The sequence below is a fragment of the Panulirus ornatus genome, chromosome 27 (genome assembly GCF_036320965.1).
Source record: "Panulirus ornatus isolate Po-2019 chromosome 27, ASM3632096v1, whole genome shotgun sequence".
In the NCBI taxonomy this organism is placed as follows: domain Eukaryota; kingdom Metazoa; phylum Arthropoda; class Malacostraca; order Decapoda; family Palinuridae; genus Panulirus; species Panulirus ornatus.
The window spans coordinates 7,987,308-8,012,113 of record NC_092250.1 but is presented as its reverse complement, the minus strand read 5'-3'; the positions used below and the strand labels follow the sequence as shown (position 1 = coordinate 8,012,113).

At 40.9% G+C, this 24,806-nt stretch overlaps 1 protein-coding gene across 1 annotated transcript in view; it reads left to right on the top strand.

The window, feature by feature from the left end:
* Positions 1 to 24,806, top strand: part of LOC139757504 (phenoloxidase-activating factor 3-like) — a 136,435-nt gene that overhangs the window by 44,631 nt on the left and 66,998 nt on the right. The window contains exon 2 of the mRNA XM_071678016.1: positions 18,975 to 19,098. Coding sequence (XP_071534117.1) covers positions 18,975 to 19,098 — 124 coding nt within the window. The remainder of the gene's footprint in view (positions 1 to 18,974; positions 19,099 to 24,806) is intronic.

The following is a 24,806-nucleotide window of genomic DNA, read 5'->3' as shown; positions in this document are numbered from 1 at the left end:
AGGGTAGTGAGTTGTGAGATGAAGAAGTAAGATTATTAGTGAATAGAAGAGAGAGGCATTTGGACGATTTTTGTAGGGAAAAAATGCAAATGAGTGGGAGATGTATAAAAGAAAGAGACAGGAGGTCAAGAGAAAGGTGCAAGAGGTGAAAAAGAGGGCAAATGAGAGTTGGGGTGAGAGAATATCATTAAATTTTAAGGAGAATAAAAAGATGTTTTGGAAGGAGGTAAATGAAGTGCGTAAGAAAAGGGAGCAAATGGGAACTTCAGTGAAGGGGGCTAATGGGGAGGTGATAACAAGTAGTGGTGATGTGAGAAGGAGAGGGAGTGAGTATTTTGAAGGTTTGTTGAATGTGTTTGATGATAGAGTGGCAAATATAGGGTATTTTGGTCGAGATGGTGTGCAAAGAGAGAGGGTTAGGGAAAATGATTTGGTAAACAGAGAAGAGGTAATCAAAGCTCTGCGGAAGATGAAAGCCGGCAAGGCAGCAGGTTTGGATGGTATTGCAGTGGAATTTATTAAAAAAGGGGTGACTGTATTGTTGACTGGTTGGTAAGGTTATTCAATGTATGTATGACTCATGGTGCGGTGCCTGAGGATTGGCGGAATGCTTTCATAGTGCCATTGTATAAAGGGCAAAGGGGATAAGAATGAGTGCTCAAATTACAGAGGTATAAGTTTGTTGAGTATTCCTGGGAAATTATATGGGAGGGTATTGATTGAGAGGGTGAAGGCATGTACAGAGCATCAGACTGGGGAAGAGCAGTGTGGTTTCAGAAGTGGTAGAGGATGTGTGGATCAGGTGTCTGCTTTGAAGAATGTATGTGAGAAATACTTAGAAAAGCAAATGGATTTGTATGTAGCATTTATGGATCTAGATAAGGCATATGATAGAGTTGATAGAGATGCTCTGTGGAAGGTACTAAGAATATATGGTGTGGGAAGCAAGTTGTTAGAAGCAGTGAAAAGTTTTTATCGAGGATGTAAGGCATGTGTACGTGTAGGAAGAGAGGAAAGTGATTGGTTCTCAGTGAATGTAGGTTTGCGGCAGGGGTGTGTGATGTCTCCATGGTTGTTTAATTTGTTTATGGATGGGGTTTTTAGCGAGGTGAATGGAAGAGTTTTGGAAAGAGGGGCAAGTATGAAGTCTTTTGGGGATGAGAGAGCTTGGGAAGTGAGTCAGTTGTTGTTCGCTGTTGATACAGCGCTGGTGGCTGATTCATGTGAGAAACTGCAGAAGCTGGTGACTGAGTTTGGTAAAGTGTGTGAAAGAAGAAAGTTAAGAGTAAATGTGAATAAGAGCAAGGTTATTAGTTACAGTAGGGTTGAGGGTTAAGTGAATTGGGAGGTAAGTTTGAATGGAGAAAAACTGGAGGAAGTAAAGTGTTTTAGATATCTGGGAGTGGATCTGGCAGCGGATGGAACCATGGAAGCGGAAGTGAATCATAGGGTGGGGGAGGGGACGACAATCCTTGGAGTCTTGAAGAATGTGTGGAAGTCGAGAACATTATCTCCGAAAGCAAAAATGGCTATGTTTGAATGAATAGTGGTTCCAAGAATGTTGTATGGTTGCGAGGCGTGGGCTATGGATAGAGTTGTGCGCAGGAGGGTGGATGTGCTGGAAATGAGATGTTTGAGGACAATATGTGGTGTGAGGTGGTTTGATCGAGTAAGTAATGTAAGGGTAAGAGAGATGTGTCGAAATAAAAAGAGTGTGGTTGAAAGAGTGGAAGAGGGTGTTTTGAAATGGTTTGGGCAAATGAAGAGAATAAGTGAGGAAAGATTGACCAAGAGGATATATGTGTCGGAAGTGGAGGGAACGAGAAGTGGGAGACCAAATTGGAGGTGGAAAGATGGAGAAAAAGATTTTGTGTGATCGGGGCCTGAACATGCAGGAGGGGAAAGGCGGGCAAGGAATAGAGTGAATTGGATCGATGTGGTATACCGGGGTCGACGTGCTGTCAATGGATTGAATCAGAGCATGTGAAGCGTTTTGGGTAAACCATGTAAAGTTGTGTGGGGCCTGGATGTGGAAAGGGAGATGAGGTTTCGGTCATTAATGCATGACAGTTAGAGACTGGATGTGAACGAATGGGGCCTTTGTTTTCTTTTCCTAGCGCTACCTCGCACACATGAGGGGGGAGGAGGATGTTATTCCATGTGTGGCGAGGTGGCGATGGGAATGAATAAAGGGAGACAATGTGAATTGTGTGCATGTGTATATATGTGTGTCTCTGTGTGTATATATATGTGTACATTGAGGTGTATGGGTTTGTATATTTGCGTGTGTGGACGTGTATGTATGTACATGTGTATGGGGTTGGGTTGGGCCATTTCCTTCGTCTGTTTCCTTGCGCTACCTCGCAAACGCGGGAGACAGTGACAAAGCAAAATAATAATAATAGTAGTAATGATATATATATATATATATACATATATATATATATATATATATATATATATATATATATATATATATATATATATAGATATATATATATTCTTTCTTTCTTTCATACTATTCGCCATTTCCCGCGTTAGCAAGGTAGCGTTAAGAACAGAGGACTGAGCCTCTGAGGGAATATCCTCACCTGGCCTCGCTCTCTGTTCCTTCTTTTGGAAAATAAAAAAAAAACGAGAGGGGAGGATTTCCAGCCCCCCGCTCCCTCCCCTTTTAGTCGCCTTCTACGACACGTAGGGAATACGTGGGAAGTATTCTTTCTCCCCTATCCCCAGGGATATATATATGTATATCTTTTCTCTTCTTTCAAACTATTCGCCATTTCCTTTCACCCTCCTGCATGTTCAGGCCCCGATCACACAAAATCTTCTTCACTCCATCTTTCCACCTCCAATTTGGTCTCCCTCTTCTCCTCGTTCCCTCCACCTCCGACACATATATCCTCTTGGTCAATCTTTCCTCACTCATTCTCTCCATGTGACCAAACCATTTCAAAACACCCTCTTCTGCTCTCTCAACCACGCTCTTTTTATTTCCACACATCTCTCTTACCCTTACATTACTTACTCGATCAAACCACCTCACACCACACATTGTCCTCAAACATCTCATTTCCAGCACATCCACCCTCCAGCGCACAACTCTATCCATAGCCCACGCCTCGCAACCATACAAAATTGTTGGAACCCCTATTCCTTCAAACATACCCATTTTTGCTTTCCGAGATAATGTTCTCGACTTCCACACATTCTTCAAGGCTCCCAGGATTTTCGCCCCCTCCCCCACCCTATGATGCACTTCCGCTTCCATGGTTCCATCCGCTGCCAGATCCACTCCCAGATATCTAAAACACTTTACTTCCTCCAGTTTTTCTCCATTCAAACTTACCTCCCAATTAACTTGACCCTCAACCCTACTGTACCTAATAACCTTGCTCTTATTCACATTTACTCTTAACTTTCTTCTTTCACACACTTTACCAAACTCAGTCACCAGCTTCTGCAGTTTCTCACATGAATCAGTCACCAGCGCTATATCATCAGCGAACAACAACTGACTCACTTCCCAAGCTCTCTCATCCACAACAGACTTCATACTTGCCCCTCTTTCCAAAACTCTTGAATTCACCTCCCTAACAACCCCATCCATAAACAAATTAAACAACCATGGAGACATCACACACCCCTGCCGCAAACCTACATTCACTGGGAACCAATCACTTTCCTCTCTTCCTACACGTACACATGCCTTACATCCTCGATAAAAACTTTTCACTGCTTCTAACAACTTGCCTCCCACACCATATATTCTTAATACCTTCCACAGAGCATCTCTATCAACTCTATCATATGCCTTCTCCAGATCCATAAATGCTACATACAAATCCATTTGCTTTTCTAAGTATTTCTCACATACATTCTTCAAAGCAAACACCTGATCCACACATCCTCTACCACTTCTGAAACCACACTGCTCTTCCCCAATCTGATGCTCTGTACATGCCTTCACCCTCTCAATCAATACCCTCCCATATAATTTACCAGGAATACTCAACAAACTTATACCTCTGAAATTTGAGCACTCACTCTTATCCCCTTTGCCTTTGTACAATGGCACTATGCACGCATTCCGCCAATAGTCAGGCACCTCACCATGAGTCATACATACATTAAATAACCTTACCAACCAGTTAATAATACAGTCACCCCCTTTTTTAATAAATTCCACTGCAATACCATCCAAACCTGGTGCCTTGCCGGCTTTCATCTTCCGCAAAGCTTTTACTACCTCTTCTCTGTTTACCAAATCATTTTCCCTAACCCTCTCACTTTGCACACCACCTCGACCAAAACACCCTATATCTGCCACTCTATCATCAAACACATTCAACAAACCTCCAAAATACTCACTCCATCTCTTTCTCACATCACCACTAATTGTTATCACCTCCCCATTTGCGCCCTTCACTGAAGTTCCTATTTGCTCCCTTGTCTTACGCACTTTATTTACCTCCTTCCAGAACATCTTTTCATTTTCCCTAAAATTTAATGATACTCTCTCACCCCAACTCTCATTTGCCCTCTTTTTCACCTCTTGCACCTTTCTCTTGACCTCCTGTATCTTTCTTTTATACATCTCCCACTCAATTGCATTTTTCCCTGCAAAAATCGTCCATATGCCTCTCTCTTCTCTTTCACTAATAATCTTACTTCTTCATCCCACCACTCACTACCCTTTCTAATCAACCCACCTCCCACTCTTCTCATGTCACAAGCATCTTTTGCGCAATCCGTCACTGATTCCCTAAATACGTCCCATTCCTACCCCACTCCCCTTATTTCCATTGTTCTCACCTTTTTCCATTCTCTACTCAGTCTCTCCTGGTACTTCCTCACACAAGTCTCCTTCCTAAGCTCACTTACTCTCACCACCCTCTTCACCCCAACATTCACTCTTCTTTTCTGAAAACCCATACAAATCTTCACCTTAGTCTCCACAAGATAATGATCAGACATCCCTCCAGTTGCACCTCTCAGCACATTAACATCCAAAAGTTTCTCTTTCGCGCGCCTGTCAATTAACACGTAATCCAATAACCTTCTCTGGCCATCTCTCCTATTTACATACGTATACTTATGTATATCTCGCTTTTTAAACCAGGTATTCCCAATCACCAGTCCTTTTTCATCACATAAATCTACAAGCTCTTCACCATTTCCATTTACAACACTGAACACCCCTTGTATATCAATTATTCCCTCAACTGCCACATTACTCACCTTTGCTTTCAAATCACCCATCACTATAACCCGGTCTCGTTCATCAAAACCACTAACACACTCATTGAGCTGCTCCGAAAACACTTGCCTCTCATGATCTTTCTTCTCATGCCCAGGTGCATATGCACCAATAATCACCCATCTCTCTCCATCAACTTTCAGTTTTACCCATATTAATCGAGAATTTATATACGTATATATATATATATATATATATATATATATATATATATATATATATATATATATATATATATATATATATATATATATATATATATATATATATATATATATATATATATATACAAAACATGCATATGGCATGAGAAAGGTGGGAGATGGGCAGATTAGAGAGGGTAGTGATTGGTGGGATGAAGAACTAAAGTTTTAATGAAAGGAAAAAGACAGGCATTGAACGATACGTACAGAGGAGAGGAAATGACTAGGAGATGTATAAAAAAAATCGGCAGCAGGTCAAGAGGAAGGTGCAAGGGTTGAAAAAAGAGCACTTGAGAGTTGAGATGAGAGAGTATCACGAAACTTTAGGAAGAATGAAAATATGTCTTAGAAGGTGAATGATGTTCGTAACACAAGAGAACAAATGGGAACATCGGTGAAGGGGGCAAGGGGGCTGTCATAACAGGCAGTAATGAAGTGGAGAGATGGAGTGAATATTTTCAAGGTTTGTGGAATGTGTTTGATGATAGAGTGGCAGATATACGATGTTTTGGTCGGGATGGTGTGCGAAGGCAAGGCGGCATTTTGAATAGTATTTCAGTATAATTTATCAAAAAAGGGGGTGAGTGTGTAGTTGATTGGTTGGTATTGATATTTATTCTATATATGGATCATGTTGAAGCAACTGAGGATTGGCGGAATGCTTGTATAGTGCTATTGTACAAAGGCAAAGGAGGTAAAGGTGAGTGTTCAGATCACAGAGGCATAAGTTTGCTGAGGTTGCCTGGGAAATTATATGAGTGAGTATTCATTGAAATGGTGAAGACATGTATAGAGCATCAAATTGGGGAAGAGAAATGTGGTGTCAGAAGTGGTAGAGGATGTGTAGATCAGGTTTGCTTTGAAGAATTTGCGTGAAAAATACTTAGAAAAACAGATGGATTTCTATGTAGCATTTATGGATGTGGGAATGGCATATGGTGGGTTTGATAGAGATGCTTTGTGGAAGGCCTTAAGAGTATATGGTGTGGGATGTAAGTTACTAGAAGCAGTGAAAAGTTTTGTCATTGGTGTAAGGCATGTGTAAGAGCAGTAAGAGAGAAGAGTGATTGGTTCCCAGTGAATGGCGGTCTGCGGCAGGGATGTTTGATGTTCCTATGGTTGTTTAATTTGTTTATGGATGTGGTGGTAAATGGAAGGTAAATGCAAGACTTTTAGGAAGAGGGGCGAGTATGCAGTCTGTTAGAGATGAGAGGGCCTGAGAAGTGAGTCAGTTGTTTTTCGCCGATGATACAGCTCTGGTGGCTGATTCGAGTGAGAGACTGCAGAAGCTGGTGACTGAGTTTTGAAAAGGGCGTGAAAGGAGAACGTTGAGAGTAAATATGACTAAGAGCAAGGTTATTAGGTTCAGTATGGTAGAGGGGCAAGTTAACTGGAGTGTTTTAGATATCTGGAAGTGGACTTAGCAGATAATAGAACTGTGAAAGCGGAAGTGAGTCAAAGGGTTGGAGAGTGGGTGAAGGTTCTCTTAACGATGGAGTATGTGTAGAAGGAGAGCACGTTACCGCTGAGAGCAAAAATGGTTATGTTTGAAAGGATAGTAGTTCCAGCAATATTATATACTTGTGAGGTGTGAGCTATAGATAGGGTTGTGCGGAGGAGGGTGGATGTGTTGGAAATGAAATGTTTCAGGACAATATATGGTGTCGGATGGTTTGATCGAGTAAGTAATGGAAGGGTAAGAGAGATGTGTGGTTATAGAAAAGAGTATTGTTGAGAGAGCAGAAGAGGATGTGTTGAAATGGTTTGGACATATGGGGAGAATGACTGAGGAAAGGTTGACAAAGAGGATACATGCTGTTAGGGGCGGAGGGAACAAGGAGAAGTGAGAGACGAAATTGGAGGTGGAAGGATGGAGTGACAAAGGTGTTGAGCTTCCGGGGCCTGAACATGCAGGAGACTGAGAGGATTCCAAGGAAGAGAGTGAATTGGAACGATCTGGTATACCGGGGTCGACGTGTAGTCAATGGACTGAACCAGGGGATGTGAAATGTCTGGGTAAACCATAGAACGGTGTGTGTGGCCTGGATGTGGATAGGGAACTGCGATTTCGGTGCATTACTCATGACAGCTAGAGAACGAGTGTGAACGAATGCATGGGGTTTCGATGCTCTTTCCTGCAGGATTGGATGAAGTCAAGCAAGTATGAATATGTATATGTGTATGTGTATATGTATGTAGATTTATGTATAATTTGATATGAGTATGTATGCATATGCGCGTGTATGGGCATTTACGTATAAATATGTGTATATGAGTGAAGAGGACATTCTTTGTTTGTTTCATGGCGCTACCTCTCTATGATATATATATATATATATATATATATATATATATATATATATATATATATATATATATATATATATATATTTATATATATTATCCCTGGGGATAGGGGAGAAAGAATACTTCCCACGTATTCCCTGCGTGTCGTAGAAGGCGACTAAAAGGGGAGGGAGCGGGAGGCTGGAAATCCTCCCCTCTCTTTTTTTTTTTCCAAAAGAAGAAACAGAGAAGGGGGCCAGGTGAGGATATTCCCTCAAAGGCCCAGTCCTCATCCTCTGTTCTTAACGCTTACTCGCTAATGCGGAAAATGGCGATTAGTATAAAAAAAAAAAAATATATATATATATATATATATATATATATATAAATATATATGTATATATATATATTCCCTGGGGATAGGGGAGAAAGAATACTTCCCACGTATTCCCTGCGTGTCGTAGAAGGCGACTAAAAGGGGAGGGAGCGGGGGGCTGGAAATCCTCCCCTCTCGTTTTTTTTTTTTTGATTTTCCAAAAGAAGGAACAGAGAATTGGGCCAGGTGAGGGTATTCCCTCAAAGGCCCAGTCCTCTGTTCTTGGTGCTACCTCGCTAATGCGGGAAATGGCGAATAGTTTGAAAGAAAAGAAAGAAAATATATATATATATATATATATATACATTTGTTATACTTTGTCGCTGTCTACCGCATTAGCGAGGTAGCGCAAGGAAACAGACGAAAGAATGGACCAACCCACCCACATACACATGTATATACATACATGTCCACACACACATATACATACCTATTCATCTCAACGTATACATATGTATACACACAGACATATACGTATATACACATGTTCATCATTCATACTGTCTGCTTTTATTCATTCCCATCGCCACGCCACCACACATGAAATAACAACCCCCTTCCCCCGCATGTGCGGGAGGTAGGGCTAGGAAAAGACAACAAAAGCCACGTTCGTTCACACTCAGTCTCTAGCAGTCATGCATAATGCACCGAAACCACAGCTCGCTTTCCACATCCAGGCCCCACAGAACTTTCCATGGTTTACCCCAGACGCTTCACATCCATTGACAGCACGTCGACTCCAGTAAACCACATCGTTCCAATTCACTCTATTCCTTGCGCGCCTTTCACCCTCTTGTATGTTCAGGCCCGCATCACTCAAAATCGTTTTCACTCCATCTTTCCACATCCAATCTGGTCTCACACTTCTCCTCGTTCCCTCCACCTCTGACACATATATCCTCTTTGTCAATCTTTCTTCACTCATTCTCTCCATGTGAACAAACCATTTCAAAACACCCTCTTCTGCTTTCTCAACCACATTTTTTCTATTACTACACATCTCTCTTACCTTTTCATTACTTACTCGATCAAACCACCTCACATCACATAGTGTCCTCAAGGATCTCATTTCCAGCACATCTACCCTCCTCCGCACAACTCTATCTGTAGCCCACGCCTCGCAACCATATAACATTGTTGGAACCACTATTCCTTGAAACATACCCATTTTTGCTTTCCAAGATAAAATTCTCGACTTCCACACATTCTTCAACGCTCCCAGAACTTTCGCCTCCTCCCCCACCCTATGATTCACTTCCGCTTCCATGGTTCCATCCACTGCCAAATTCACTCCCAGATATCTAAAACACTTCACTTCCTCCAGTTTTTCTCCATTCAAACTTACATCCCGATTGATTTTACCTCAACTCTACCTTACCTAATAACCTTGTCTTATTCACGTTTACTCTCAGCTTTCTTCTCTCACACACTTTACCAAACTCAGTCACCAACTTCACCGAATCAGCCACCAGCGCTGTATCATCAGCGAACAACAACCAACTAACTTCCAAGGCTCTATCATCCACAACAGACAGCATACTTGCCCCTCTTTCCAAAACCCTTGCATTCACCGCCATAACAACTCCATCCTTAAACAAATTAAACAACGATGGAGACATCACGCACCCCTGCCGCAAGCCAACATTCACTAAGAACCAATCACTTTTCTCTCTTCTTACACGTACACATGCCTAACATCCTCGAGAAAAACTTTTCACTGCTTTTCACTGGCTTCTCCAGATCCATAAATGCTACATACAAATCCATTTGCTTTTCTAAGTATTTCTCACATACATTCTTCAAAGCAAACACCTGATCCACACATCCTCTACCACTTCTGAAACCACACTGCTCTTCCCCAGTCTGATGCTCTGTACAGGCCTTCACTCCTCTCAATCAATACTCTCCCATATAATTTCCCAGGGATACTCTACTGACTTATACCTCTGTATTTTGAGCACTCACTTTTATCCCCTTTCCCTGTGTACAATGCACTGGACAAGCATTCCACCAATCCTCATGCACCTCACCATGAGTCATACATACAGTAAATAACCTTACCAACCAGTCAACAATACAGTCACCCTTTTTTTAATAAATTCCACTGCAATACCATCCAAACCCGCTACCTTGCTGGCTTTCATCTCCCGCAAAGCTTTTACTACCTCTTCTCTGTTTACCAAATCATTTTCCCTAACCCTCTCACTTTGCACACTAACTTGACCAAAACACCCTATATCTGCCACTCTATCATCAAACACATTCAACAAACCTTTAGAATACTCACTCCATCTTATTCTCACATCACCACTACTTTTTATCACATCCCCATTAGCCCTTTTCACTGATTTTCCCATTTATTCCCTTGTCTTACTGAATTTATTTACCTCCTTCCAAAACATCTTTTTATTCTCCCTTAAATATAATGATACTCTCTCAACCCCACTCTCATTTGCCCTCTTTTTTCACCTCTTGCACCTTTCTCTTGACCTCCTGCCTCTTTATTTTATACATCTCCAGTGATTTGCATTATTTCCCCGCAAAAATCGTCCAAATGCCTCTTTCTTTCACTAATGATAATTTCCTCTTCATCCCACCACTCACTACCCTTTCTAATCTGCCCACCTCCCACATTCTCATGCCACAAGCATCTTTTGCGCAAGCCATCACTACTTTCCTAAATACATCCCATTCCTCCCCCACTCCCCTTTCGTCCTTTGCTCTCACCTTTTTCCATTCTGTACTCAGTCTCCCCTGGTACCTCCTCACACAAGTCTCCTTCCCAAGCTCACTTACTCTCACTACTCTCTTCACCACAACATTCTCTCTACAAATCTTCACCTTCGCTTCCACAATGAGAGATGGCCAGAGAGCGTTATTGGATTACGTGTTAATTGATAGGCGCGCAAAAGAGAGACTTTTGGATGTTAATATGCTGAGAGATGCAACTGGAGGGATGAGTGATCATTATCTTGTGGAGGCGAAGGTGAAGATTTGTAGAGGTTTTCAGAAAAGAATGTTGGGGTGTTGGGTGTTGGGGTGAAAAGAGTGGTGAGAGTAAGTGAGCTTGGGAAAGAGACTTCTGTGAGAAAGTACCAGGAGAGACTGAGTACAGAATGGAAAAAGATGAGAACCAAGGAGGTAAGGAGATGGGGGGAGGAATGGGATGAATTCAAGGAAGCAGTGATGGCTTGCGCAAAAGATGGTTGTGGCATGAGAAGCGTGGGAGGTGGGCAGATTAGAAAAGGTAGTGAGTGGTGGGATGAGGAAGTAAGATTACTAGTGATAGAGAAGAGAGAGGCATTTGGACGATTTTTGCAGGGAAATAATGCAAATGAGTGGGTGATGTATAAAAGAAAGAGGCAGGAGGTCAAGAGAAAGGTGTAAGAGGTGAAAAAGAGGACAAATGAGAGTTGGGTTGAGAGAGTATCATTAAATTTTAGGGAGAATAAAAAGGTGTTTTGGAAGGAGGTAAATACAGCACGTAAGACAAGGGAACAAATGGGAACTTCAGTGAAGGGGGCTAATGGCGAGGTGATAACAAATAGTCGTGAGGTGAGAAGGATGTGGAGTGAGTATTTTGAAAGTTTATTGAGTGTGTTTGATGATAGAGTGGCAGATATAGGGTGTTTTAGTCGAGGTGGTTTGCAAAGTGGGAGGGTTATGGAAAATGATTTGGCAAACAGAGGAGAGGTGGTAAAATCTTTGCGGAAGATGAAAGCCGGCAAGGCAGCCGGTGTGGATCGTATTGCAGTGGAATTTATAAAAAGGGTGTGGCTGTATTGTTGACTGGTTGGTAAGGTTCTTTAATGTATGTATGATTCATGGTGAGGTGCCTTAGGATTGGCGGAGTGCTTGCATAGTGCCATTGTACAAAGGCAAAGGGGACAAAGGGGAGTGTTCAAATTACAGAGGTAAAAGTTTGTTGAGTATTCCTGGTAAATTATATGGAAGGGTATTGATTGGGGAGGGTGAAGGCATGTACAGAGCATCAGATTGGGGAAGAGCAGTGTGGTTTCAGAAGTGGTAGAGGATGTGTGGATCAGGTGTTTGCTTTGAGGAATGTATGTGAGAAATACTTAGAAAGGCAAAAGGATTTGTATGTAGCATTTATGGATCTGGTGAAGGCATATGACAGAGTTGATAGACATGCTCTGTGGAAGGTATTGAGAATATATGGTGTTTGAGGCAAGTTGTTAGAAGCAGTGAATAGTTTTTATCGAGGATATAAGGCATGTGTACGTGTAGGAAGAGAGGAAAGTGATTGGTTCTCAGTGAATGTAGGTTTGCGGCAGGGGTGTGTGATGTCTCCATGGTTGTTTAATTTGTTTATGGATGGGGTTGTTAGGGAGGTGAATGCAAGAGTTTTGGAAAGAGTGGCAAGTATGTAGTCTGTTGTGGATGAGAAAGCTTGGGAAGTGAGTCAGTTGTTGTTCGCTGATGATACAGCGCTGGTGGCTGATTCATGTGAGAAACTGCAGAAGCTGGTGACTGAGTTTGGTAAAGTGTGTGAAAGAAGAAAGTTAAGAGTAAATGTAAATAAGAGAAAGGTTATTAGGTACAGTAGGGTTGAGCGTCAAGTGAATTGGGAGGTAAGTTTGAATGGAGAAAAACTGGAGGAAGTGAAGTGTTTTAGATATCCGGGAATGGATTTGGCAGCGGATGGAACCATGGAGGCGGAAGTGAATCATAGGGTGGGGAGGGGGCGAAAATTCTGGGAGCCTTCAAGAATGTGTTGAAGTCGAGAACATTATCTCGGAAAACAAAAATGGATATTTTTCAAGGAATAGTGGTTCCAACAATTTTTTATGGTTGCAAGGCGTAGGCTATGGATAGAGTTATGTGGAAGAGGGTGGATGTGCTGGAAATGAGATGTTTGAGGACAATATGTGGTGTTAGGTGGTTTGATCGAGTAAGTAATAATAGGGTAAGAGAGATGTGTGGTAATAAAAAGAATGTGGTTGAGAGAGCAGGAGAGGGTGTTTTGAAATGGTTTGGTCACTTGGAGAGATGAGTGAGGAAGGATTGACCAAGTGGATATATGTGTCAGAGGTGGAGGGAACGAGGAGAAGTGGGAGACCAAATTGGAGGTGGAAAGATATCGTGAAAAAGAGTTTGAGTGATCGGGGCCTGAACATGCAGGAGGGTGAAAGGCATTCATGGGATAGAGTTAATTGGAACGATGTGGTATGCCGGGGTCGACGTGCTGTCAATGGATTGAACCAGGGCATGTGAAGCGTCTGGGGTAAACCATGGATAGTTCTGTGGGCCTGGAGGTGGAAAGGGAGCTGTGGTTTCGGTGCATTATTACATGACAGCTAGAGACTGAGTGTTAACGAATGGGGATTTTGTTGTCTTTTCCTAGCGCTACTTCGCACCCCTGAGGGGGAGGGGGTTGTTATTTCATGTGTGGCGAGGTGGGGATGGGAATGAATAAAGGTAGACAGTATGAATCATGTACATTTGTATATATGTATATGTCTGAGTGTGTATATATATGTATACGCTGAGATGTATAGGTATGTATATTTGCGTGTGTTGATGTGTATGTATATACATGTGTATGTGGGTGGGTTTGGCCATTCTTTCGTCTGTGTCCTTGCGGTACCTCGCTAACGCGGGAGACAGCGACAAAGGAAAATAAATGATAAATATATATATATATATATATATATATATATACATATATATATATATATATATATATATATATATATGTATATATATATATATATATATATATATATATATATATATATATATATATATATATATATATATATATATATATATATATATATATTTATATACATATATATATATATATATATATATATATATATATATATATATATATATATATATATATATATATATATATATATATATATATATATATATATATATATGTAGCATTTATGGATCTGGAGAAGGCATATGATAGAGTTGATAGAGATGCTCTGTGGAAGGTATTACGAATATATGGTGTGGGAGGCAAGTTGTTAGAAGCAGTGAAAAGTTTTTATCGAGGATGTAAGGCATGTGTACGTGAGGCAAGAGAGGAAAGTGATTGGTTCTCAGTGAATGTAGGTTTGCGGCAGGGGTGTGTGATGTCTCCATGGTTGTTTAATTTGTTTATGGATGGTGTTGTTAGGGAGGTGAATGCAAGAGTTTTGGAAAGAGTGGCAAGTATGAAGTCTGTTGTGGATGAGAGAGCTTGGGAAGTGAGTCAGTTGTTGTTCGCTGATGATACAGCGCTGGTGGCTGATTCATGTGAGAAACTGCAGAAGCTGGTGACTGAGTTTGGTAAAGTGTGTGAAAGAAGAAAGTTAAGAGTAAATGTGAATAAGAGAAAGGTTATTAGGTACAGTAGGGTTGAGGGTCAAGTGAATTGGGAGGTAAGTTTGAATGGAGAAAAACTGGAGGAAGTGAAGTGTTTTAGATATCCGGGAATGGATTTGGCAGCGGATGGAACCATGGAGGCGGAAGTGAATCATAGGGTGGGGAGGGGGCGAAAATTCTGGGAGCCTTCAAGAATGTGTTGAAGTCGAGAACATTATCTCGGAAAGCAAAAATGGATATTTTTCAAGGAATAGTGGTTCCAACAATTTTTTATGGTTGCAAGGCGTAGGGCTATGGATAGAGTTATGTGGAAGAGGGTGGATGTGCTGGAAATGAGATGTTTGAGGACAATATGTGGTGTTAGGTGGTTTGATCGAGTAAGTAATAATAGGGTAAGAGAGATGTGTGGTAATAAAAAGAATGTGGTTGAGAGAGCAGGAGAGGGTGTTTTGAAATGGTTTGGTCACATGGAGAGAATGAGTGAGGAAGGATTGACCAAGTGGATATATGTGTCAGAGGTGGAGGGAACGAGGAGAAGTGGGAGACCAAATTGGAGGTGGAAAGATATCGTGAAAAAGAGTTTGAGTGATCGGGGCCTGAACATGCAGGAGGGTGAAAGGCATTCATGGGATAGAGTTAATTGGAACGATGTGGTATGCCGGGGTCGACGTGCTGTCAATGGATTGAACCAGGGCATGTGAAGCGTCTGGGGTAAACCATGGATAGTTCTGTGGGGCCTGGAGGTGGAAAGGGAGCTGTGGTTTCGGTGCATTATTACATGACAGCTAGAGACTGAGTGTTAACGAATGGGGATTTTGTTGTCTTTTCCTAGCGCTACTTCGCACCCCTGAGGGGGAGGGGGTTGTTATTTCATGTGTGGCGAGGTGGCGATGGGAATGAATAAAGGTAGACAGTATGAATCATGTACATTTGTATATATGTATATGTCTGAGTGTGTATATATATGTATACGCTGAGATGTATAGGTATGTATATTTGCGTGTGTTGATGTGTATGTATATACATGTGTATGTGGGTGGGTTTGGCCATTCTTTCGTCTGTGTCCTTGCGGTACCTCGCTAACGCGGGAGACAGCGACAAAGGAAAATAAATGATAATATATATATATATATATATATATATATATATATATATATATATATATATATATATATATATATATATATATGTATATATATATATATATATATATATATATATATATATATATATATATATATATATATATTTATATACATATATATATATATATATATATATATATATATATATATATATATATATATATATATATATATATATATATATATATATATGTAGCATTTATGGATCTGAAGAAGGCATATGATAGAGTTGATAGAGATGCTCTGTGGAAGGTATTACGAATATATGGTGTGGGAGGCAAGTTGTTAGAAGCAGTGAAAAGTTTTTATCGAGGATGTAAGGCATGTGTACGTGTAGGAAGAGAGGAAAGTGATTGGTTCTCAGTGAATGTAGGTTTGCGGCAGGGGTGTGGGATGTCTCCATGGTTGTTTAATTTGTTTATGGATGGGGTGGTTAGGGAGGTGAATGCAAGAGTTTTGGAAAGAGGGGCAAGTATGAAGTCTGTTGGGGATGAGAGAGCTTGGGAAGTGAGTCAGTTGTTGTTCGCTGATGATACAGCGCTGGTGGCTGATTCATGTGACAAACTGCAGAAGCTGGTGTCTGAGTTTGGTAAAGTGTGTGAAAGAAGAAAGTTAAGAGTAAATGTGAATAAGAGCAAGGTTATTAGGTACAGTAGGGTTGAGGGTCAAGTCAATTGGGAGGTGAGTTTGAATGGAGAAAAACTGGAGGAAGTGAAGTGTTTTAAATATCTGGGAGTGGATCTGGCAGCGGATGGAACCATGGAAGCGGGAGTCGATCATAGGGTGGGGGAGGGGGCGAAAATTCTGGGAGCCTTGAAGAATGTGTGGAAGTCGAGAACATTATCTCGGAAAGCAAAAATGGGTATGTTTGAAGGAATAGTGGTTCCAACAATGTTGTATGGTTGCGAGGCGTGGGCTATGGATAGAGTTGTGCGCATGAGGATAGATGTGCTGGAAATGAGATGTTTGAGGACAATGTGTGGTGTGACGTGGTTTGATCGAGTAAGTAACGTAAGGGTAAGAGAGATGTGTGGAAATAAAAAGAGCGTGGTTGAGAGAGCAGAAGAGGGTGTTTTGAAATGGTTCGGGCACATGGAGAGAATGAGTGAGGAAAGATTGACCAAGAGAATATATGTGTCGGAGGTGGAGGGAACGAGGAGAAGAGGTAGACCAAATTGGAGGTGGAAAGATGGAATGAAAAAGATTTTGTGTGATCGGGGCCTGAACATGCAGGAGGGTGAAAGGAGGGCAAGGAATAGAGTGAATTGGAGCGATGTGGTATACCGGGGTTGACGTGCTGTCAGTGGATTGAATCAAGGCATGTGAAGCGTCTGGGGTAAACCATGGAAAACTGTGTAGGTATGTGTATTTGCGTGTGTGGACGTATGTATATACATGTGTATGGGGGTGGGTTGGGCCATTTCTTTCGTCCGTTTTCTTGCGCTACCTCGCAAACGCGGGAGACAGCGACAAAGCAAAAAAAAAAAAAAATATATATTTTTGGAAAGAGGGGCAAGTATGAAGTCTGTTGTGGATGAGAGAGCTTGGGAAGTGAGTCAGTTGTTGTTCGTTGATGATATAGCGCTTGTAGCTGATTCATGTGAGAAACTGCAGAAGCTGGTGACTGAGTTTGGTAAAGTGTGTGAAAGAAGAAAGTTAAAAGTAAATGTGAATAAGAGCAAGGTTATTAGGTACAGTAGGGTTGAGGGTGAAGTCAATTGGGAGGTAAGTTTGAATGGAGAAAAACTGGAGGAAGTAAAGTGTTTTAGATATCTGGGAGTGGATCTGGCAGCGGATGGAACCATGGAAGCGGAAGTGAATCGTAGGGTGAGGGAGGGGGCGAAAATCCTGGGAGCCTTGAAGAATGTGTGGAAGTCGAGAACATTATCTCGGAAACAAAAATGGGTATGTTTGAAGGAATAGTGGTTCCAACAATGTTGTATGGTTGCGAGGCGTGGGCTATGGATAGAGTTGTGCGCAGGAGGGTGGATGTGCTGGAAATGAGATGTTTGAGGACAATGTGTGGTGTCAGGTGTTTTGATCGAGTAAGTAATGTAAGGGTAAGAGAGATGCGTGGAAATAAAAAGAGCGTGGTTGAGAGAGCAGAAGAGGGTATTTTGAAATGGTTTGGGCACATGGAGAGAATGAGTGAGGAAAGATTGACCAAGAGGATATATGTGTCGGAGGTGGAGGGAACGAGGAGAAGTGGGAGAGCAAATTGGAGGTGGAAAGATGGAGTGAAAAAGATTTTGTGTTATCGGGGCCTGAACATGCAGGAGGGTGAAATGCGGGCAAGGAATAGAGTGAATTGGATCGATGTGGTATATATATATATATATTTGTCTATTTATTATAATCTATCGCCATCTACCGCGTTAGCTTGGTAGAGCAAGGAAACAGACGAAAGAATGGCCCAATGCACCAACATACTCATGTATATACATAAACACCCACAGGCGCACATATACATACACAGACATACACATACATACACATGTACATATTCATATGTGCTGGTTTCATCCATTTTCGTCGCCACTCCGCCACACATGAAATAGCCCCCCCCCCCCCCCCTCCCCCATGTAACGCCAGGAAAAGGCAAAAAATGAATCATATGTAATGCACCGAGAGAGAGAGAGAGAGAGAGAGAGAGAGAGAGAGAGAGAGAGAGAGAGAGAGAGAGAGAGAGAGAGAGAGAGAGAGAGAGAGAGTTGATCAGGGGATTCAGTTTTCCCTATTATATCAGGTAACAGAAGTTGATATAGAAGTTCATATACAACATACCAGACGGGACCTACTGACCTACTGATGTCTTGACACCACATAACTCTTGCATGGGTTGATATGTGATGCGAAAGATAACAGATATATTATTTTTATTTGAAACATTCTGCTAATGATGGAAACACAATTTAGAAACAGTAAACTGTCCTAGATATAGTTGCTAGTATTGTTTTAGTGTGTGCAGATGGCTTTAAAATATTTAGTACAGTGTAATTATGGCGTTCAAAATGCCGTAGGGGTGCTTCTAATAAAGATGTTGTGTACATAGTGACTTCTATGAGTGCATGATGATAAGATATAAAGCTTGCATTATCATGTACGTATGTACTATTTTTCGAAGTGAATGATCGTTTAGGAATTTCCAGTTCTTAGTCTATTCGGTTACGTTACTGCATATATACTTGGTTTGTAACAGTTGCTCTTGTTTCTAGAAGAATGTTATAGCGTATAAAGAAATGCAGTGTCAGTGAATATCCTTAGGCGTATATGTATTTGCTGCTTCGACAGTAATGGTACTGACTATCTTAGTCGGGTTTATGGCCAGGCAAGGCTCATAATGACTGCCATGTGATGCACAGGTTGCCAAACGGTAGGGGGATCGCCTGGCAGTTGCGTCCCCATCAGTCAGTGCCCAGAACAACTCAAACTTCTGCAGCAGGCCAGGGACACCAGTTTGACCAGTACCATCAGAATTCTCCGCAGGTGAGTCCAGTATCCTTATTTATATATATATATATATATATATATATATATATATATATATATATATATATATATATATATCCCTGGGAATAGGGCAGAAAGAATACTTCCCAGGCATTCCTCACGTGTCGTGGAAGGCGACTAAAGTGAGTTTGAATGGAAAAAACTGGAGGAAGTAAAGTGTTTTAGATATCTGGGAGTGGATCTGGCAGCGGATGGAACCATGGAAGCGGGAGTGAATCATAGGTTGGGGAAGGGGGCCAAAATTCTGGGAGCCTTGAAGAATGTTTGGAAGTCGAAAACATTATCTCGGAAAGCAAAATTGGGTATGTTTGAAGGAATAGTGGTTCCAACAATGTTGTATGGTTGCGAGGCGTGGGCTATGGATAGAGTTGTGCGCAGGAGGGTGGATGTGCTGGAAATGAGATGTTTGAGGACAATATGTGGTGTGAGGTGGTTTGATCGAGTAAGTAATGTAAGGGTGGGAGAGATGTGCGGAAATAAAAAGAGTGTGGTTGAGAGAGCAGAAGAGAGTGTTTTGAAATGGTTTGGTCTCATGGAGAGAATGAGTGGGGAAAGATTGACCAAGAGGATATATGTGTCAGAGGTGGAGGGAACGAGGAGAAGTGGGACACGAAATCGGAGATGGAAAGATGAAGTGAAAAAGATTTTGTGTGATCGGGGCCTGAACATGCAGGAGGGTGAAAGGCGGGCAAGGAATAGAGTGAATTGGATCGATGTTGTATACCGGGGTCTACGTGCTGTCAATGGATTGAATCAGGGCAAGTGAAGCGTCTGGGGTAAACCATGGGGTAAACTATTCAATAAATACAGACGTTGAACCAGATATTATCCAATACATCAAATAGATATTCTAAGAGGTCATCGACTAGATCATTTGTGAATAGAGATGAAACAATATAGCTAACCATTTTGAAATCAAAATTAGCATTGATATCATTAAGCTTGTTATCTAAATCTTTTAGCCGTATCAAGTAATCTTTACATGTAATTCTTTGAAATAAAGTTACTCAAGGATATCTTACATTCTAATTCAATTTGGTATCGGTAGGTAGGTGATGTTCTTTGAATTTGGCCAACAAATGAAAATTTACAAACATTTCTCTCTTTGCTTAACAATTTAGTACCTTCCATCAAATTTACTGCAGAAAATGAAAATAATGTTATGTTACCATTCTTAGATTGCATGATCCATAGGCAACGAAAGAAGTTTAAGTTTACCATATACAGAAAACCTAACAATGTATGCTCTTGATCCATTATTACTCAGCTCAACATGACAGTTAGATTATAATCATTCCAGTCTATGTTCCTTAGGGCATTAAGTATTTGCAGTCTAGGATTTATTGATGATGAGTTTGAGAAGGTATATTCTATTGGATCTAAGTTAAAGTACCCTAGATCTTTTATTGATAAATCCCTTAAGTTTGCAAAGAAATCATTTTATAGAGTTGAACCCAAACCTCCTATTGACACCAAAAATCTTTTAGTTTCCCCTTTTGATAATAATTTTACTTTACTCCCATGTTGCTTAAATTCTTTAATGTAAATGCTGCCATCAGCAACAACTATACTATAAAGAATATCTTAATCAGCAACTCACCAGAAATTTCTGCAGGATGCATCTACTGAGAGCCTTGTAGAAACTGTGAGAAGTTTTATGTTGAGCAGACTGGTAAGGATCTTTCACTTAGACTTAAGTAACATAAATATCCTATCATAACAGGGCAAGAATCAAATGCCTTGTTTAATCTAGTTGAAAATTATGATTAATTTGCTGACTGGAATAATGCCATTTCAGTTATTAGCTCCAACTACTGTACCATGAGTAGTATCATTGAATCTTCTATTATTAGATACAGAAACATTTGTAACCTTAATACTAGTGAAGTTCTATACAAATTGGATAATTCTATTGTTGATAGAATTTATAAACAGTTCCTATTCTTGTAAACATGATGAGATTATGATGCGCTTGTTGAAAGACTCGAATGCATCCGACCAATGTTCAGATAGTCACTTGTTTGCCAAATGGCGTCCTACCTACGTCTGTATGTTGTTTATCAACTGACTGTTATATTTTTTCCTTATGTCTCCTGATGATGTAATTATTATACGAGAGTGCACTTGTAAACTTATCGTGTTTCATTTCCTCGTGGACTCATATGAATATATATATATATATATATATATATATATATATATATATATATATATATATATATATATATATATATATATATATATATATATATATATATATATATATATATATATATATACATATATATATATATATATATATATAGATATATATATATATATATATATATATCTATATATATATATATATCTATATATATATATATATATATATATATATATATATATATATATATATATATATATATATATATATATATATATATATATATTGTTGGAACCACTTTTCCTTCAAACATACCCATTTTTGCTTTCCGAGATAATGTTCTCGACTTCCACACATTCTTCAAGGCTCCCAGAATTTTCGCCCCCTCCCCCACCCTATGATCCACTTCCGCTTCCATGGTTCCATCCGCTGCCAGATCCACTCCCAGATATCTAAAACACTTCACTTCCTCCAGTTTTTCTCCATTCAAACTCACCTCCCAATTGACTTGACCCTCAACCCTACTGTACCTAATAACCTTGCTCTTATTCACATTTACTCTTAACTTTCTTCTTTCACACACTTTACCAAACTCAGTCACCAGCTTCTGCAGTTTCTCACATGAATCAGCCACCAGCGCTGATGTTGTATGGTTGCGAGGCGTGGGCTATGGATAGAGTTGTGCGCAGGAGGATGGATGTGCTGGAAATGAGATGTTTGAGGACAATGTGTGGTGTGAGGTGGTTTGATCGAGTAAGTAACGTAAGGGTAAGAGAGATGTGTGGAAATAAAAAGAGCGTGGTTGAGAGAGCAGAAGAGGGTGTTTTGAAATGGTTTGGGCACATGGAGAGAATGAGTGAGGAAAGATTGACCAAGAGGATATATGTGTCGGAGGTGGAGGGAACGAGGAGAAGAGGGAGACCAAATTGGAGGTGGAAAGATGGAGGGAAAAAGATTCTGTGTGATCGGGGCCTGAACATGCAGGAGGGTGAAAGGAGGGCAAGGAACAGAGTGAATTGGAGCGATGTGGTATACCGGGGTTGACGTGCTGTCAGTGGATTGAATCGGGGCATGTGAAGCGTCTGGGGTAAACCATGGAAAGCTGTGTAGGTATGTATATTTGCGTGTGTGGACGTATGTATATACATGTGTATGGGGGTGGGTTGGGCCATTTCTTTCGTCTGTTTCCTTGCGCTACCTCGCAAACGCGGGAGACAGCGACAAAGCAAAAAAAAATATATATATATATATATATATATATATATATATATATATATATATATATATATATATATATATATTGGGATAGGGGAGAAAGAATACTTCACACGCATTCCTCACGTGTAGAAGGCGGCTAAAGGGGACGGGACCGGGGTCTAGAAACTCTCCCCTTCTTGTATCTTAAATCTCTAAAAGGGGAAACAGAAAGAGTCACGCGTGGAGTGCTCATCCTCCTCGAAGGCTCAGACTGGGGTGTCTAAATGTGTGTGGATGTAACCAAGATGAGAAAAAAGGAGAGATAGGTAGTTTGTTTGAGGAAAGGAACCTGGATGTTTTGGCTCTGAGTGAAAGAAGATCAAAGCTAAAGGGGATGAGTGATTTGGAAATGTTTTGGGAGTAAAGACAGGGGCTGGTGAGAGGACAGGAGCAAGGAAAGAGTGGCACTACTCCTGAAACAAGAGTGTAAGAAAGTAAACTCTAGATTGATATGGGTAAAACTGAAAGTGGATTATTGGTGCATATGCACCTGGGCATGAGAAGAAAGATCATGAGAGGCAAGTTTTGGGAGCAGTTAAGTGAATACATTAGTAGTTTTGATGCACGAGACCGGGTTACAGTGTTGGGAGATTTGAATGCAAAGGTGAGCATTGCGGCAGTTGAGGGAATGATTGGTGTACATGGGGTGTTCCTTGTTGTAAATGGAAATGGGAAAGAGCTTGTAGATTTGTGTGCTGAAAAAAGGACTGGTGATTAGGAATACCTGGTTTAAATAGAAAGATGTACATAAGTATACATATGTAAGTATGAGAGATGGCCAGAGAGCGTTATTGGATTACGTGTTAAAGAAGAGAGAATGTTGGAGTGAAGAGAGTGGTGAGAGTAAGTGAGCTTGGGAAGGAGACTTGTGTGAGGAAGTATCGACAGAGACTGAGTGCAGAATGGAAAAATGTGAGAGCAAAGGACGTAAGTGGAGTGGAGGAGGAATGGGATGTATTTAGGGAAGCAGTGATTGCTTGCGCAAAAGATGCTTGTGGCATGAGAAGCGTGGGGGGTGGGCAGATTAGAGAGGGTAGTGAGTGATGGGATGAAGAAGTTAGATTATTAGTGAAAGAGAGGAGAGAGACCTTTGGACGATTTTTGCAGGGAAATAGTGCTGATGACTGGGAGATGTATAAAAGAAATAGGCAGGAGGTCAAGAGAAAGGTGCAAGAGGTGAAAAAGAGGGTAAATGAGAGTTGGGGTGAGAGAGTGTCATCAAATTTTAGGGAGAATAAAAAGATGTTTTGGAAGGAGGTAGATAAAGTGCGTAAGACGAGAGAACAAATGGGAACATCGGTAAAGGGGGTTAGTGGGTAGGTAATAACAAGTAGTGTTGAATTGATTTGGAGGTGGAGTGAGTAATTTGAAGGTTTCTTGAATGTGTTAGATGATAGAGTGGCAGATATAGGGTGTTTTGGTCGAGGTGGTGTGCGAAGTGAGAGGGTCAAGGAGAATGATCTGGTAAACAGAGAAGAGGTAGTGATAGCTTTGTGGAAGATGAAAACCTTCATAGAACATACATGTTTCCTATTATACAGTCCCAAAGCCTAGCGGTTAGCATGCCTGCCTCTTGCACAGGGGTCCCGGGTTCGATCCTGGCTGTTGGAGGTTTGTATGTTCTATGAAGGTGCGCGTTCATATGCACTTTATTCGTATTCATATACCTTCGCGTTGTACAGTTAGGTTCGGTAAAACGCTATCAGCTGGCTATGTGCGTCTATTCGGAAGCAACCGGTATAGACCCCGTTGCTCACCATTGAGAGACGAAGGGTATTCGAGTACTTGGTATTTCGAATAGTTGTTTCCTATTATACAGTCCCATAGCCTAGCGGTTAGCATGCCTGCCTCTTGCACAGGGGTCCCGGGTTCGATCCTGGCCGTTGGAGGTGTGTATGTTCTATGAAGGTGCGCGTTCATATGCACTTTATTCGGATTCATATACCTCCGCGTTGTACAGGTAGGTTCGGTAAAACGCTATCAGCTGGCTATGTGCGTCTGTTCGGAAACATCCGGTATAGACCCCGTTGCTCACCATTGTGAGACGAAGGGTATTCGAGTACTTAGTATTTCGAATAGTTGTTTCCTATTATACAGTCCCATAGCCTAGCGGTTAGCATGCCTGCCTCTTGCACAGGGGTCCCGGGTTCGATCCTGGCTGTTGGAGGTTTGTATGATAAATGATATATATATATATATATATATATATATATATATATATATATCATTTATCTATTATTATACTTTGTTGGAAAGAATCACAGTTTAGCGCGTGATCAAG